Here is an 18,393-nt window from a genome sequence, read left to right as displayed (position 1 = left end):
CTGGGTCTCCTCCAGGCTGGCGTTTGGTAGCCTGGCAGTCACAGCCCCTGGGGATCTCAGAGCCTGGGAGCTGTCAGTGCCTTCCACTCACTTAGCCCTTGTTAATTGCAGAATACACAGATTGCTGGGTAGCACTTTCCAGTGTTGTGCCTTTCCCTGGCTCCTTTGCCACTTGGCAGCTTGCAGGCAGCTGTGCGAAACAGCAAGGAGCTTTCTCATTCCGTGCCAGTGTCACGGAGTCCGTGTTTCTAGATTCTTTTTGTTGTTGTTGTTGTTGTTGTTGTTGTTTAGTTTTGTTTTGTTTGGGGCGTTTGTCTCTGTGTTTTCTACCCAAGGACTCAGTTGCTCACTTCTCCTACCACCCTCTCCCATCCCCTTGTGCCTTGCCTTTCAAATTCAGGGCTGATTTGATGCCCTCTGTTCTCCCTGAAATCAAAACGCGGAACTTCCCCCCCTTTGCCAGAGGGAATCCCCACTCAGGCAGAAGTGATTGAATCCTCCATGGAGATGGGAGGAAGTGGATGAAGAGATGAAATCATCTCCTGCGTGCTAGAGGAACTGTGCCCCCGATCCTCCACCTGAAGGTCAGGTAGCCAGAGGACCTAGAGTCTTAAACCCCCCACCACCACTGTCCCCCATCCCCGGGTGGCTTGTTGCTTGTAAGCAATTACAGCAGAATGAGGCCAGCAGACCAGCAACTCTGCTGAAACCAGCAACAGCCAGGGCCCCTTCCCCCACCCACCAGAGATTCATGAACCAAATCAAGAGCCTAAGCCTTCATCTGGTGAACTTCTGAGTAGGGGAAGCGAGAGGCCTCGGGTAGAACAGCACACAAGTGTTCCCATAAGGAGAGGAAACAAAGGGTGTTGATGAGAAGTAGAACTGACTGGGTAGCAAAGATAAAGGGAGCAACATCCCAGTCCACTGTGTGCAAGACATCCCAGGAGAACAATGATGGTGGGATACAGCCCCTGCCCTGGAGAGGCTGGGACCCCTCTACTTTCTGTCTGGCTGCATGATCTACCGCCTCCATCTTCCAGTGCAGGGAGTATGCTGAGATCAGACAACAGAATAGTGCTTTGGAGAATCAGAACATGAGTCAACAGTGGCTAGAGATAGGCAGGCAGGCAGACGGATGGACAGACGGACGGACAGACGGACGGGCGGACACCACCAGCTTCCAACACCATGCTTTGACTTAACCTGAGACAAATCAGCCAGAAGCAATTTAAGATGTTTTAGGTTTCCTTGGTTTCTGTGACTCTCAGTCAAGCCCCAGCTTTCCCCAAGTATCTCCAAGCTAGCTCAACAAAGGTATAGCAGATACTGAGAAAGGAGCTAGCAAATGGAAATCTCACGTCTACCAATGCAGAGAAACCTGCATGCTCCCAGAGTCCAGATCCTTCTGTATAATTAGAATCTTTGTGCTGGAGCTGGGGGTGTTGTCCAGCAGTAGAGTGCTTACCTAGAATGCACACAGCCTTGAACTCTGTCCCTATGATAACTTACGTGAATTCCGATGCCAGGTAGTCACCGGTGTACCCAGCACCATATTGCATACACACATACATGGATGCATTCCCATAAGCATGTATGAGCACACATGCACAGGCACACTGGACCAACTTCTAAGAAACAAGAGCAAGTGCTACTCTTACATCCTGCACGCATAGGGTCTTCCCTGCAGAGCAGTTTCCCACACCTCCTGCGACCATAGATTCTCCCTCCCCAGAAAAGGAGGAATGGAAAAAAGTTGTGAGAATAAGTTGCTCCATCTGTTGCCATCTGTCCTTGACACTTAAGAGGGCTCCCTAACGTCCTCCCAAGTACATGGCATGAACATGCCTAAAAAGACCCCAGTCCTGCCACTCTTTAAAAAACTCATCTTCGGCTTCTTGGTGTTCTTGGGTGTCAGAAATCCAACTGCATTACGGTGTTTGTAATTTCTATAATTATTTTTTTAAACTGGCCATTTAGAAAAGTTCTTTTTGAAAATGTCAACCTATCTTCAGATACAAAAATGGGGAAGGAGGTTTGGGCTGAGTTTACCAGGTCTCGAAGAAGACCAGCAACGCCTGGAGTCTTCCAGAGCAGGTGGAGACAGCAGGTTGGGGACAGCAGGAGAGGCTAAAGGTGTCGGGGGTGGGGGGAGGCTCTCAGTGGTCCCTGCTCTCTCGAAGGCAGTCCTTCAAAAGTGCCAGAGTGGTGTCTGTGCCCCTCCAACACCAGGTTCCTACTCAGCCCCATCAGGGTTCCTTCTTGGCCTGGCCTCTAGGGCAGCCCTGGCATTTCTCAACATCCTGCTCACATTCTACTACAGAGTCTGGAGTCTGGACCATCCTCCAGTGTCCCAGCTTCCCAGGCTGGATATGATTTCCTATCAAGATATTTTAGCCCCAGGCCTCTAGATACAAATTAGTTCAGTCTGATTTGGGTTAGTACTGAATATTAAGCCCAACACTCCACACATACTAAACACCCCATTCTATTGAGCCACACCCTCATTCAAAGCCTGTGTATTTGCTAATGGATAACTGAAAACCATGCTTACCAGTGGAGCAATGGGGCTGTCTAGACGTCATGAAAAGGCACAAGGCAATAATACAGGCTAAAAGGCCTGAGCCATTGATCAGTCAGCCTCGGGAGTCCCAGGGTCCCTCGCTTGCTGAGCATTCTAGAGCTCTCCCACTCAAATAGCTTGGGACAATTTGTTTAGCCTCTCTGGGCTCCCAATTTCCTCAGCTTTTAGAGTTTGACTCCTTTACTGATGTTGATCCCATAGTAGGAATTTCAGCCCCTCTGGAACTAACCTGAGGAGGGGTTATGGCGAAAGGACACTTAGCCACCCTCACGGGACCTGTGTGAGTCCACTCACTGCATATGGATCCACTGCCATCATGTCCTACCCTTCCTGCCAGCAAGAGTAGCATCTGTCTGTAGGACCAGCTTAGGCCACCCCAAGTGGCTTTAACTGTCCCGAGCACCCAAGTGAAGCACAGGTGCAGAGAGGTAACAGAGGAGGAGGGTAGGAAGGGCAGAGGGCATGATGCTGGAAGCCCATGGGTTTGCGTCCAGCCTTTGCCAAGCGGCCCTGGTGAGCGAGAAGATATTCCCAAGGTCTGAGCAGAGCTTCAAGTCAGACTTTCCACATGGGCCCAGCTCTGATTCCACAACAGCAGTGCCCTGACCCAGATCATATGTCTCAGCCTCCACCCTCACTGCTTCCCTGCCCTCCCTGGAGGAGAGAAACCCGTTTACTGCTCTGGGTGGTACCCAAGCCCATGGGGAATTGAAAAGAAACAGCCGGCCTAGGTTGCTATTGTTTGGTTTAAACAAACTACTGGCTGGGCTGCGTCGGAGAGGATTAAGGGGGAGGCCAGAGAAGAGAGAGCAGGGCTGCTGGACCGGGCTTCCCTGCCTCCTCCCCAGTTTGCTGGGGTAGTCGAGAGAGCTATTTTGGGAGACTGCTTCTCGGCTTCCTTTGGGTCTTGATCTCCCCTTCTGGAAGGGACAGACATTGAGGAGAAAAGCCTCTGGGCTTCAGACCTCCATCCTCTGCCTCGGCATCTCAGCTTCTGGTCACATCTGGGTCTGATGCCAGCCCCAGACAAGTGCCAGGCCCCAGAGCGGAGGAACTAAGAGACTACACTGAGAGAAAGAAGTGCCAGGCAGGCTACAGTGGGCACCAATGCGAGGGTCTGGATTTGAGGGCTACCCAGGCACATCTGAGGCTGCAGGACTAAGAGTGAGGAGAAGGAGGGGGAGGGAAGGAAGGGAAGAAAGAGGATCGAGAAAATGAGATGCAGCAGACTTACAGTCTAGCCTCCTGCCCCTTCACCCAGCTGAAAATGATCTAGACCTAGTGGAACCCACCGTGAGCAGTGGACAAACATAGCCTAAAGCAGAAAGAGGTCAGATCCCTGCCCAGCCCCCATCAGCGGTCTGCCTAGATCCTAGAATGACCAATCAGCCCTCACCTCCCCCAGCCTCCCTCTCCCCCACCACTCCTCCACCCTGCCTCCACTTTCAGGGACTAAGAGGCATAGACTGTCCCAGGAAGGACTGGGTGGAAAGGGGGACAGGGCACAGTTAGGTGTTGGCAGAATCAATTAAGAACCACACTAATCACCATCATTACGGCTATAAAAACCCCACACCTAGGGCCCTCAGGGCTCCCTGGCATGGCCTGGGGCCCCAGAGCTGTGGCACAGACCCAGGGGCCTGGCTCCAGTCTCTTTCATCTAAGCATCCACCAGTCCTGCAAAAACAATAATTAGCACCCGCCTCCAGGAGCAACTCATTATCCCACAGACACTGAGTGGAAGGAAGGAGGGCAGAGAGAAGCGGGGAGAAACTGAGGCCAAAAGGACTGCCCAGAGCTGCAGCTAAGTCTAGTCAAGCAGTCCACCCCCCAAGTCCTCTCCCAGAAGCAGCACAGCCCTCCTCCATCCTGCTTCCAGAGAAAAGTCAGCTGCTAATGACAATGTGTGTGTGTGGGGGGGGGAGGTGCTGATGCATGGCAAGGGTCAGCTTTTGCCATACTGCCCAGGAAGTAATCCACAGTCTTTCCGTCTCTCCTTCCAGGCTGCCGACATAAAAGCTGGGAATATTCGGGGCAATGTGATAACAGGTGAGTGGGTCCCTCCAGCCTCCTTTCTCCAACCAGGGCATTAATGACAGTCATAAGAGTAACCGTGACGCTAATTCACAATGTGCAAATACCAGCTATAGACGTTACCTGGAGTCTAGGTCACTGACATCCAGGTTAATTGGATTTGGTGGGGGCAAGGGGAAGAGGTTGGGTTTTGTTTTGTTTTTGAGTCAGGGTCTCATGTATCTCAAGATGGCCTCAAATTCAACATCACTCAAGAGTTATCTTGAACTTCTCATCCTCCTGCCTCTATCTCCTGAATTCTGGGATTGTAGGCATATACCACCATGCTCGGTTTCTGCCATGTCAGTGGTGGAACCCAAGGCTTCAAGCCTGCTAGGCAAGTAAGTAGTCTACCAACTGAGTCATATCACCAGACCCAAGGTCTACTTTTAAAGAAGCTGAGGCTGGAGTAGGAGCTGGGGGTGGAGGGCAGCTTCCCTTTATCATGCAGCTAGGAAGGCAAGAAGCCAGCCAAGGGTCTAGATGGCTGGAGGACACTCATGACAAAATTTCCCAGTCCCCTTCCTTCTGAGGTCCCACCCTTTAGATGTCCCTTGGATGCTATTTAAAGGGGATACTCAGATGATGAGTCGGCCCACAGACAAGACACTAAAGACAAATGGTCCCACACAATCCATGAAGCAGCGTGAGCAGGCATCGTGTGGGCCAATTCCAGCTCCACTTCCTGGGGACCCAGGCTCACTTGTCAAAATCTCAATCTCCAGATAAACATGGACCTAACCAAGGCCTGGGTGGAAGGAAATTGTCATTTATATACCTAGCCAACATGTGGGGAACCCACTCTCAAATCTTTACTTCTGGAGGTTTTGAACAGGGGAGGTTTCTTCATGAAAGCCCTAGTAAGAGGGGTAAGGGTAAGTCCCTATCTCCCTTGAGAGTAAACCAGTAATTCTAATTTCAGGTTTGTCCATGTAGAATTTACCCACCTCAAGGGCCCAGTAACCCCTGAGTTCCACCAGCCTGGCCAGAAGACACCTGTTACACCTGCCTTCCACACTCCCATGTGTGCATGAAGTGACAGCCATTTTCTACTCCCCATACTCAGAAGTCTTTTGTAGCCTTAGAAGTGTTTGAGAGGAATCCCGATTTACCCAAATTCCAAAGTTCCGAAGCAGCCTCAGAGCACTGGCATGCCACCACCTGCCCCCTTGTAGACCCTGAACCACACAAATGAACACAGCTCTCAGCTCTCTCTCTCTCTCTCTCTCTCTCTCTCTCTCTCTCTCTCTCTCTCTCTCTCTCTCTCACACACACACACACACATACACACACACACACACTCACAATCTGATCTGACCCTAAACCACACAAATGAACACAGCTCTTGACACACCCTGCTCTGTTCCTTCAGCATACACACACACACACACACACACACGCACACATACGCGCACAATCTGATCTGACCCTGAACCACACGAACACAGCTCTCGACACACTCTGCTCTGATCCTTCAGCGCACACACACACACACACACACACACACACACCCGTACGCTCACAATCTGATCTGCAACGGGAAAGATGAACAGTTAGGAAATCCCCTGGCTCTTGGTATGCTGGTGGCCCCGTGGCCAGAAGTATACTATGAGAAATGCTTCCAACAGTTCCAAACAGTCAGTCCCTCTTTTGTTTCACGGCTAAGAGAAGAAAGGGGGAAGAGGGGGGCCATGAAGAACCAGTGTTCCCACCCACCAATGTCCCCCTACAACCATGCCTTCCCTCCCCCCACCCCCACCCCTACCACCACCACCCCCCCGCCCGACCCAGGAAGATTCTTGGCTCCAGCTTTTATACCCTCCTTGGAAAGGGAAAAGGGGAGAGGAAGTTGAGGAGGGGAGGGGCAAAGCAGCCTTGGAAGGAGTTCCAGCTTAGAAGGTCTAGGCCAGGCCAACCAAGTCCCCTGTTGCTGCATAAGCATGAGGCAAAAGAGGAAGGATATCATCACCCTAAACTCTTACCTCTCCCCCAAAAGATCCAACCTCCGAGAGGGAGAGTGGAAGGGAGGGGACCTTCATCCCAGCTTCTGCAATGCCTATGAGCAGCCCTTTTGAGCTCAGTCCCACCCGTCCTGGGAATCACTTCCAGATCCTCCCAAACCAGCCAAGAAACTGGCTTCTTCAGGGATTGATTTCATAAGAAAATGCTAGAAAGAAAATGTGTAATCAAAACACACTGCCAAACACATTCGTGGGGAAGATGGGTTTCTCTTGAGGTGGGAAATCCATCAGGATAGACTAAAACAAAAACAAGATACCACCAACTCCCCATCCACTGGCCCAGGATGGCCTGGTAGTCTCAACCCTTCATGCTAATCTAAAGTCCCACTACCAACAACAACACACCTACCTATCCCTAACAGAGACCTTAAATAAACACACTGAAGGGGAGATCCCACCAAGCATAAGTTCTAATGGGGGAGGGAGGGGCACAATAGGTGTAACTTCATTTGGGTGACCCTAGGAAGGTCGCCAGGGATGGAACAACACAGATGATTCTTCTTTAAAGCAGCCAGGCGATGCTGTAAGCGGGAACTCCACCCTGTGTGGCCTGATGGTGCATCCACCTGTGTCTCTGGTCCTTTTCCCTATAGACTACCAGCCTCCTACCCCACCACCGACCACTGGCTTACACCGATATCAGTTCTTCGTCTATCTTCAGGGAGACAGGGTCATCTCCATCCCCACCAAAGAGAACAGAAACCGAGGTGAGCCCGTCTGCACCTTCGCACCAAAGCTAGGTTGGATTCTGGGACAAAACTAAAGTTGTGGCTCTTTATCCTGAACTCCCACTTCCACCCAAGAGCCTTGAAGGCTGGGGGCAGGGGTCAAAGGGCAGTATGTCTTAGGGGTGAATTGATAGAGATGAATGTCCTAAAGGAGGTGGTGGCTTCAGATGTGGTCTCCCAGAAGTAAACACATCAGCCAAGGAGCGCCCCCCAAAACTTGGCATGGCATGTACGGGCAACTACCCTACAACACCTCAGCAGGTAATTGTGCCCTATAATTGAGGCCAATCTGGGCAAGAGTACCCTGGAATGCCACCCTGCTGGTCTGTCTTCATTAGTGGTTAATTGCCTGGTCTGCCTTGCCATCTCAGTGATGGGGCAAAAGATGTCCCCAGCCACGCCCCTTCCCCAGCTTCTCTGAGCAATTCTCCTCAGACCCAGGAGAGGACACATTTCCATAGCCTTCCCATGGCTAACCTGCTTGTTTGGTCTCAGTCACCACGCCAATGGGGCTCAGAAGCTTCCCGGACAGACTGCAGGGAGCTTGCTTGTAAGCCTCGGATTTCTCTTCGAGAAATGGGGAATGCAGTGATCACTGTGTACTCTGTCACCTACCAGGTTTTGGAAGAGGGAAGGTCCTGCAGAAGTCACAGGGGACAGTGTAAGAATCCATAAACACACATGGCTCAGGCTGTACAAAGATGAGTGGGAAGGCAGACGTGGGCAGCTATTTCCTCTCCCCCAGTGACCCCAACTAACTTGCACCCACTGGGAAACCAGCACAGGTATTGTCCCATACCCTGTGCCTGAGGCTCCAGAGGTAGGAGCTGAAGCCCAGAATGGGACTGGCATGCTGGTGGAGCCCTTTAGATGTGTGCCGAGCAGGGGCCATCAATCACAAAGGACTCGGCCCCTGGAGCCAAGACGGTACCACTTTTCCACCCATGAACCCTCCCAGGTGCCTTCAGCCCCTTGCCAACATGCGAGTCTGTTTAAACAGCTCTGTCAGGGGACACACTTTTAAATCTGGGTACCAAGTGGGAAGAAAGGAAAAAAAAAAAAAGAACGTGTCTTGACCAGACCAAAAGAAGTCTCATGTTTCCCCCACTAAAATGGTAGGAAGCCACCAAGGTTCTGTAGCTGCAAGGTGCCAGGAGCTAACGCCCTCTGCACACTTCCCACTCATTCTGTGCGATTCTTGTAGGGTAAGGCAGTGCCTCAGCACGCTACCTTAGACTCCAGGAGCCCAACACCAGTGCCTTAACCAGGAAAATGCTCTGAACAGGCTCAACGGGATGGAAGAACAGCGACGACGGGGGCAGGAGGGGAAGGGGGCAGTGTGTGCCCAAGCCGTTGCCTTGCTCTGCTGAGACAAGGCACCAGAGATAAAGCTTAGCCTAACATCCGTGAAACACAGCCGCTCAAGTGCTCGGCAGAGACTGCCTCCTAGGACAGACAGCAAGGCCAGAAAACGGCACATCTATGAGGCCGAAAGCATTGCTAATCGCTCTGGCTCTTGACCTGAATCAGCATTCCTGACACACACTCACGCTTGTTCCTCACGTACATCCGAGCAGAATAAGGCTCCTATAGTTTTCTTAGCTACCAAAGGTTCTGGTCCTACCACAGGGGTACCTTTCATGTGCCTAGCCTTGTGCCAAGAGAAAACAGTCCCAGGGCCCACAGGATTTTCCCTGCCCTCAAGGAGCTGACAGTCTAGTTTGGAACTGATTAAATAACAGCACAGAACGGCTTATAATTAAGTCCTTAATTGCGTTGTTCTGACTCCGGGGACACAATAATACCATGTGGACTGAGGGTAGATCTCGTCCCTTCCCAGGGTCTCTTTCTCTCCAGAACAGCACCCTTCTTCTCCCAGGTAGAGAACAAAGGTGTTTCACTGTGGGGTGAGGAAGCCTTGCTTCCACTTTCTAGCTGGTAATAACCCTCTCAGGGCCTCAGTTTCCTCTCCAGAAAGATGAGGTGCTCAGAGGTGCTCACTGGCATCCAACCTACCGACGTCTTGCTCTGGGGCTTCATGGAGGAATGGAGTATAGAATGGGCCTTGCAGATGATCTGAACTCTTGAGTGAAGGAAGACGGAGCTTGTGGTCATGGAAACCAGAGATGCAAAGTTGGCCATTTGTTGCTGTTGTTGCTGTTGTTGTTGTTGTTGTTGTTGTTTTCAAGTGAGAAAATAGGAAGCAAGCTGGGAGACAGAGGCAGGTGGATCTCTGAGTTCGAGGCCAGCCTGGTCTGCAAAGCCAGTACCAGGACAACCAAGGCTGTTACACAGAGAAACCTAGTCTTTGAAAACCTAATTAATTAATTAAATTGATTAATTAATTAAAGGAAGAAACAGAGGAAAGGTCCACCAGAAATGTGGTGTTTGTGGGCAAATCCCAAGAAGTCAGTAGAGATTGTTTGTGGGAGAGACAGCACACGAAAGTGGCTCTCTAGAAACAAGCAATCCAAATCATCAGAGAGAGGGGCAAGAGGCCACCAGAGGTATGAAGACGTGAAGCAGTAAGAGGCCAGCAGAGATGGACCCAGGGCGATTGCAAAAGCAGAAACTGTTGTGGTCCTTGCGTAACTTAGAGTGTTGAGAGCCCGGTACACTCTGCACTACCTGACAGCGCTTAGGAACTCACAGAGCTCTAGGCAAAACCAACACTCAGGTCAGGGCATAGGGCCCTGCCAATGAACACAAGCCCCAGGGCTTGCCTTGATCTCGTTTTTTTTCTGTCCATAGGACTAGAGCCATGAGAAAGGTAGGTAGGCTAGAAGCAGATGCTGTGTGTGCCTCCCCCCAGGTGAACAGGCAGGGACAGCTTCTAGAGGCTGAAGGGGAAAGGTAAAGCTAGCTCTAGGAGTTAGGCAAAGGGACATCTAAGAAGACAGGTGGCTGAGTCGATGAGCTAGACAATTAGAAGAAACGTTTGCAAAGCCGTTTTGAAACCCAAGTAACCGAAAGGTCCCCAGTGTGAAGCCGGGTACAGTTCACTTAAAAAATAAATAAATCAAAGTAGAGCCAATTGTGTTCTATTCCTACTCAGGGCCTGGTCCTCTTGGGGACTCATTTGTAAGTGACAGGTTGAATGTGGCAATGGGTTGCCACTGAGCCTGCCATGACAGGAAACAAGTGGCAGGTGGCATTGCTCAAAGTGAAGAGGGTGAAACCCTTCTCAGGATTCTGCCCTGTCCGGTGACTCAGGACAAATACATGTCCTCAGAGAATAAGGACATCTCGACACTCAAGCTCTCTCAATTACCATGTGACCATGCACCTCACACCCCTATACCTTGATTCCTATCTCATCAAAATGGAGTGGATTATCCTACAGTGGAATGACCTAGAAATCCTGATTTCCTGTGCCCTTCTCGCCTGAGTTCTGCCACACAAATGGGAGTGTTGACCAGACTGGACTGAAGGGGCCAACTCCAGACATTTCTAAGTGGGGTTTCCACAGGGAGGATCTAGAGGGACTCAAGCTACCTGATCTGCTTAGGAAGTTCTGTGATATCGTGATGCCACTCTTGTGCCACGGCCCATCCTCTCTTGCCACGGCTGCCCAGTGCCCTCCGCACTCCCAGGACAATGCCTCATGCTAAGCTGTGCACATCGTGTCCAGTGCCGACAGGACAAAAAAGAACTGCCAGTCTCTGTTCCTTTGGATGTGTGTGTCGCCCTGGGGTAGCCTGAGAACTGGAGCACACAGAATACTTTGAAGAAGGTATGCGAATACACCAACTATCGTTAGGCCCCCTGAAGCTACTACCTCTGACAAGGGCGGGTCATTTTTCAGTGACATCATCCCAAAGGACACGTTTTGCCCTGACTTGGAGCTCGAGGCGACTCTAGCCAAGGATGTAATGGACTTTCACTCTCTGCATCCCAGTGGACTACCCTGTCCTACATATCTACCCACACATGCACACACGCACGCACCCTAAACACGGCCTCAGCTGATCTGTGGTTCTCCATGGTCTCCCCACACATTTTTCCTAGCAGCAGCCTTAGCCACTTCTACATACTAGAGGAACCAATTGATCCCATAGCAGTCCCCCCACCAACCCCACGACCCACAGCACACAGATTCCTAGGAGCCCCACATATTACCCATCCCTGTCTACCAATCTAGACGGGCCAGCTCCCCTCCCCCTACCTGGACTGTTCCTCGGCGTGCCCAAGAGTAATCCAGGGCTGTCTCCTCTCCGCTGAGCCTTGCCTCCACTCTCCTGCCAGTGTGCCCTCACTATGTCAGCTCTCCTAATGTTCTGTTATGGCCAAGCATCCACCTGGGTCTCTTCAGTGTTAGTGAATACGGCTCTGCTCACATCCATCCTGCTTCCATCATGACTCTAGAGATTCCCTGAGAGAAGAGGTCCTTCCTTTGATGATCTGTCACTTCTCCAAGCATACTGTGGCCTCTCAGTCACCGTGTGTGCGTGTGTGTGCCTGTGTGTGTGTATGTGTGATACACCCAAGATACACATTTGCAAGCCATTCACACACAGAACTGCACTTTCTCACACCCCCATGTTCACATACACACCCTGTCAACATCCTTCAGCACCTGAGGAGGCAGTGTCTCTATGAGTACTTATGCCCTCTAATGACAACCTCTACATCCACATCCGCCCCATCCAACCCCAGGTCAGCAGGCTGCCCTTTCTGCCCGCTGCCCTGTCTTCTGTGACATTTTCCTTTGCCCCACCATGTCAGGAGGCAGGATAGTGGCTGACATCCCCTGAACGACTGAGGAAAATTGAAGTCCACGATAAAAGATCCACAGCTAACAGCAGGCCAACCTTCTCCTGGCAGATGGCTCTTGACACTGGCACCAACACACTCAACACTACGCTCTCCCCTCCAGATCACCAGACTTCAGGGCACGGGTGCAGGGACACACAGGAAGCAATGGTATCTTGCCCTGAGCCCAAAAGGGGTCATCTTACACAATGTCACCTTCTTACCTTTGACTAAGCGTCAAACTCCTAAAGAGCTATAGTCTGCACTACGCTGCATCTAAGCCATTGGCCCTCAGTTGTCACAAGGCACACAAGTCCTCGTGTGGGGGGACATGGAAGGACTTGGCAGTCATTTGGTAGTAGCAACACCAGGCTGGGATTTGTGGCATATCTGGGGGGGTCTCAAGAGCTATGTTCTATGATATGACAGATGGCATGCCACCACGTGCTCCAGAAACCACTCAAAGGCCACAAGTCCGGGATGGGGCCACTGTGAGAGTTACCACCCCAGGGACCTTGGGTGGGAAAGCTCACCTGTTGCAAAATGGGATGAAAATGGCAAGTGGGAATGGTTAAGGTCTGAAGCTACACAGCTGTAAGGAACTCCCCAGCACACAGGCATCTGGAGTCCAGGGTCAACGAGGAGGAACAGGCATGGGCCTGCCATACAATGGCTTCTAAGTCTTGCTTTATGGGTCTGAACACCTGTGGAGCTCTCTGGGTGAATGAGACAGGGCCATTGTGGGGCCACGGGCCTTAAGGCAACAGAGCCCCAAAGCAAAGGCGGTGATGGCATTCAAGGCTAGAAGGGACCCCATTTTGCCTGTAGGCAAAAACTAAAGCTTAGAGGAAGTTGGGGAGTATGAAGGGAAGAGGCTCAAGAAAAAAGGGAGGTCATATCTGGAAAACAGCCCCACCTTCAAACTATTACCCTCCAGCACATACACACAGACAGACACAAACACACACATGCCGGCGAACCCACTACAAAACAGCTCAACCCAACTCCCCCATGACCTCCCACAGTGGTTCACCTGGCCTGGCCCCAGAATCCCCCAGGGCCTAGCCCCTGATCCCATCCCACTGTGGGCTTGTGTGGCAGACAGCTCTCTTTTTGCCTCTGTAGGTCACCACCCACCTGGCAGAGCTCAGTACCTCTGGGATCCTGGCAGGCGCCCAGCTGGGAACATCCTAGACAGAATACAATCAGGCACCATGTCCAGGAACTCCCTGAAATTTCTGTAGGCCGAAGGTAGATCCCTTGGAGACATGTGTGCTAATCAGGCTAACCATTGGCCATTGAAAGCAAAAGAGGACACGCAGATCACGGAGAACCCACAGATAACTCCCAAATTCCAGCCAGCCATTGCTACCACCAAATACAGAAACTGGCAGGGGATAACCTGGCCACTGAATCTCGCTCCCTTCTCCATCACTACCCTTGGCTACAAGATGGAAAGGGGCCCCAGTGCCCCCTGGCTGAACAATGAGAAATCCCCTCATTCTCCAGCTCTCTTGGGTTCTCTTCTACAGAGTTTAGAGACAGCTCCTCGCCGCAATGGGCCCTGCCTGGCCTCCCTCCTGCCCATATGGACCAAAGTCCCAGGTCCCAGTGGTCCCTCTATCCCAAAACCTCCCAAGCCAGCGGGATTAGCCACTCAGCAAATACACTTCTCCAGAAGTAATTGGATGTGATGGAACGAGGGCTTTTCAGATCCCGAGCAAAAGTCTCTGGATGTCATTTAACGGCACAAAAAAATAAATAAATAAAATGCTCAGGCCTCCCGCCTACCACCGCCAGGACATCATTAATCTCTGTGGAAGACATCAGCACTTCTAGCGCTGCGTCCAGCCCTGGCGAGCCAAACAAATTACAGACCTGAGCTAGCCTCTCCATAGGGTAGTTATTAGGTTGGACTTGAATTTGTGTTGTTTTCTTCAGAGCCCCCATCCCCTGCTGTCCCAAAAGGGAGAGTAGATAGAGCAAGGCCAAGGCCAGGGAAGGGGCTAGACACCTTGGTTAGATACAAGTCGCTTGCCTTGGGGCTCGGGCAGCTAAGAGCCCGGTGCCTAGGTCCCTGTATGGACTGACCGGAACAGGAAGCCAAAGTCAACAGCTAAGAACCTAGTCTTTCATTCTCTGCATTACCTGAGTGGGAGCTGCGTCCCTCAACCTCCTAACCCCATATCCCAAAAATAAAAGGACCAAATGGAAAGCCAGATGAGAACTGTCTCTCACCAGAACAGGGCTAGGCAGCACTGACCTATGATGGCTGGAAATCCGAGCATGGGCTTGCTGCAGGGACGGTGAGCATCAGTCAGGAGTCGGCTACAAAGCTGTGCTACTGGACGAGGCCTCCCTGACCAAGACTGATTTAATGCAATGTTAATGAGGTGATAACAGAAATTCACTGAGGTCAGGAATGAAGCTAGAGAAAGAGATGAAGCCGCTCTCACCACCTATGCCCGGGAGAGGCCCAGGGAGGCCCTGCCATTGTTACATAAATGGGGCAAGCACCGAGATTCACTTCACTTGGGGTGGACAAACTCTAGGAGATGAGCCGTCATCTTTTTCCCCTGAAGCCTGCGAATGATATGCACAGCGTGCAGCTGCCACTTCCAAACTGCAAAAGCCAGCTGCAGAGTTTCAGGACCCAGAATGGAGAAAGTGAGACCCTCGACATCTACCACCAAGGCCATTCCAAACCTGCAAGCCATGGCATTCCCTGGGAGTGAAACTCAGAGGACTAGTCCCTCTCCTGGATGCTGAAGGGAGGATCCTTCAACTTTCCTAACCTTGATGCCTAGTGTGAGGTCAGGCATCGAGTGTGGCTCAGATTCCTCCAGGCTTTAGATAGCGTCCCTCATGCTCCCTGCCCTGCCCACTCTCCAGGCCCCTTCCACAACCAAGTTAATATCGGCACCTTAGCCAACCTCTTCTCCATCAGCTCTTAGCAGAAGCAGTGGCCTCTCCACAAAGCTGCTACAAACGCTTCTGTGGGATGAAAGGAGTTGCCCTAGGGTTGTGCAGAGACCAAACTGCTTGTGATCTGTGTGGCTCTGCGGCAGGAGTACCAAATAGCCTCTGAGCGCGCTTCCCTCCAGGCAGCTCAGGATATAAACACCAGAGGCCGCACTCACCACCCAGCCCTGTCCCTAGAAGAATCCTGAGGGCTACCAGGGTAGCGGGCCCCGCCCTCTTCCTGCAGCTCCGAGACAGAGCAGTGCCCTACAGGAAGGGGCTTTCCTCTGAGCAGTGACCACAGAAGCCACAGCTCTCCATTTCTCTCCACATGCCCCCGAGGGCCTGACTCACCCCTCTTCCTTCTAGAGCTTGCTCTGGGTCAGTTCCTCCTGCCCTTTGTGGCAGGAAACAAGTGGGGGTGTGCAAGGGGTCCCTGCTGAGCCAAAGGAAGAGACAGCAAGAGACCAGCTCAGTTCCTGGCTTTGTGGAGCTGCTGCCCAAGCTGCTGAGAGCCACAGGGTTGCTACAAATATGGCCACAAGGAACCTAACTACCTCAGGACACTCTGAGCTCACACAAAAGACAGCTCCTCATGAGGGGAGCCAGGCCTCTCTCAGAGACATAGGGGATTTCTTTCCACCAGCTTGCTCTGATCTCGTGATGGGTTTCAATTCCCTCATTGCCACCCAGACTCCTTCCTGTCATATTCAGTGAGGAAAGGGGAGAGCCACCTTGTCCCCTCATCCCTGCCACAAACTACTTAACCCAAGATCCCTTCTCTGGAACACATGCACACATACACACACACACACACACACACACACACACACACACACTGGCGGTGGGGAAGGCATGCATGCCCATGCACACAGAGACACACCGGCATGTGCTTTCCAAGGGTCAGATTACCAAAATTTCTTTCCAGCCAGCCTGCCCCCCTGGGGTACAGGGGTTCTTGCCAGGCACCATGTGCACAAAAGAACAGTGGCACAAAGCCGCACCATGGAATTGCCCAGTTTAGTCAGAACCTATGTACGGGCCAAGCTAGCAGGCAGCATCTCAGCCGCCTTTCCAAGACAGTCAAATGAGCTCTAACTCTTCAGCCCTTGAGACTCAGTCGAACGCGCAGTTACTGAGTCGGGCTGAAGGAACCTTACAAGGCTTTGTATCCCCATCCTGGCACCCCGTCCTACCCCCTCCCATCTGTGAGCCGAAATAATCACAGTCCCCCACGTTAGAAATGACATGAAGTGATGTATGTACTTCCGTGATAACGCCTGACTACTAGGAAACACTACAGGGGTGCGCTCTTATCGTTACTGTTGTTTGCAGCAGCAGCAGCATCATCATCACAGCTTTGGGGAGCTGGTATTATAAAAGTGTTCTGGTCCTCCAGAAGGTCTTTGAAACAAGAACCTCACCTGGGAGGGAGGGGAGGTAAGCTGAAAAAGAAACCTGTGTGTCCTTCATCTCATCTTCATTATAAAAGCGGCTGTGGATATAACTGGGGACCACCAGTGGCCTATGACTCCAAGGTGAGGCTGTGCAGGGACCTCCAGGCAACCTTCCATCTGGATCTCAGTGACACCTGGCCTCCACACACCATGGCACGTTGGCCACTGCCTGTCTGTACTCTGGACAAGGCCACCTTTGGGTGTTCTGCCACCCGAGAAAGATTTCTTGAGTTGGCCTCTAACCCTAAAAGAATCAAACATTGTAGGGCGCATGTGAACCACAGTTATCCAAATAAACAGGAAAAGAAAAAAATTAGCAGAAGTATACTCCATGAAGTAGGTGGAGATGGCATACAGCAAATTACCTGTTACCTGAACTCCAAACCTACCCGTCTGTGGAGCTGTACACAAGACCCCTTCACCCTCATCTCAGGAGGTACACCTTGTTGGGTTGACACCCCCTCAGAAGAGACCCCTCTGGCTCTCCAGCTCCAGGCAGGGGACGTGTCTCCCATACTTGATCCCCATGGAGGATCTGAGGACAGCCCTTCCCCCTTCACCTCAAGGAGGAGCCATGTTTTGTAGGGTGCTTGGGGCTAGGAGGGAGAAAACTGTAAGAACGGCCATAGGCTCTCGCCAATCTCAGCCCCAACAGCTAGGGCGAGCGGGTGTGATCAACAGTATCCAGGCCTCTGCCGATTCAGAAGTCAGAAGATCTTCAAGAGGAGGGGGTGGGAAGCTCAACAGCCATCTATCTGATGACACTCTTTACTTGGGGTGAGAAGGCAGCAATGTATATTAAATAAAAGGCCCTTGGGAAGGAAGCCCAACGTGGCTTTAACTCACTGAGCTGTGTCAACATCACCCCTAGCAAGCAGGCATCTAACTCTGTCACATGTTAGGGGCTCTCCAAACATTGAGACCTTCCTAAAGCTAGAGCCCAGAAGATTCCTCAGGCAGTATAAACTCCCTGGCTCAGTGACCAAGGGTACCTCTGTCCACTCAGACCTGAGCACCCCCTGTCAAGCCATCTCAAGTCCATGGTTATCTCTAACTGTCTCTCTCTGGTCTGTCTGCCTTTCTAGGCGCTTGGAAACTGCAGAAATTTCTGCAGGACCACAAGCTGCAGAATCACGAAACAAGCACCCAGTTCATGACTGAACATGATGGGGAGTTGACACCACCGGATTATTGAATGAACGAGGCCAAAGGCAAGTTCAGTGAAAGATAGAGCTGTCCACTGAGCTGCGAACTTTGCCTTCCAGGTGTGTGCCCATGTCATGTGATCCACTATAGACGGTCTGGGGACAGAATCTCCTCTTGGTATCTTCCAAATAAAAATAAAAATAAACAAAAACAAAAAACACAAAGAAAAGAAAGAAAGGAAAGAAAAACAAAGTTACCCAGGGCTTAGCAATTTGCTTCCTAACCTGTATTCATTTCAAAATCAACAAGGGAAGAAGGGCTGAGGAGATGGCCCAGTCAATAAAGAGCTTGTCTTGCAAGCATTAGGAACCGTGTTGGGATATCCAGAACCCATGTAAAAAGCTCAGTAACGGGAAAACAGAAATCAGAGGCAAACAGGTTCCCCAGAGCTCACTAGCCAATAGCCTAGGCTACTTGGCCAATATCTGGGTCAATAAGAGACTGTCTTAGTTGGGCAGTAGTGGCCCATACCTTTCTTTAATTCCCAAGAGGCAGAGGCAGGCAGATCTCTAGGACTGCCTTGTCTACAGAGTGAGTTACAGGAAAGCCAGCCAAGGTTACACAGGAAAACCTGCCTCGAAAAACCAGGTGATGGGGGAAGAGAGGGAGAAACA

The 18,393-nt window shown here is 51.4% G+C and overlaps 1 protein-coding gene across 2 annotated transcripts in view; it reads left to right on the top strand.

Moving 5' to 3' along the window:
• The window catches only part of Pebp4 (phosphatidylethanolamine binding protein 4), a 218,257-nt gene extending 200,165 nt beyond the window's left edge, over positions 1-18,092 (top strand). Inside the window, exons 5-7 of one of the 2 annotated variants that reach the window (XM_038310169.1) lie at positions 4,585-4,630; positions 7,269-7,382; positions 17,659-18,092. In XM_038310169.1, coding sequence (XP_038166097.1) covers positions 4,585-4,630; positions 7,269-7,382; positions 17,659-17,768 — 270 coding nt within the window. In that variant the 3' untranslated portion in view covers positions 17,769-18,092. The remainder of the gene's footprint in view (positions 1-4,584; positions 4,631-7,268; positions 7,383-17,658) is intronic. The other variant, XM_038310170.1, reaches the window with a different exon arrangement.
• Positions 18,093-18,393: the final 301 nt, after the last annotated feature.

Source organism: Arvicola amphibius, chromosome 13, assembly GCF_903992535.2.
Source record: "Arvicola amphibius chromosome 13, mArvAmp1.2, whole genome shotgun sequence".
NCBI lineage: Eukaryota > Metazoa > Chordata > Mammalia > Rodentia > Cricetidae > Arvicola > Arvicola amphibius.
The sequence above is the reverse complement of the archived record's forward strand: the minus strand, read 5'-3'. Positions and strand labels throughout refer to the sequence as shown.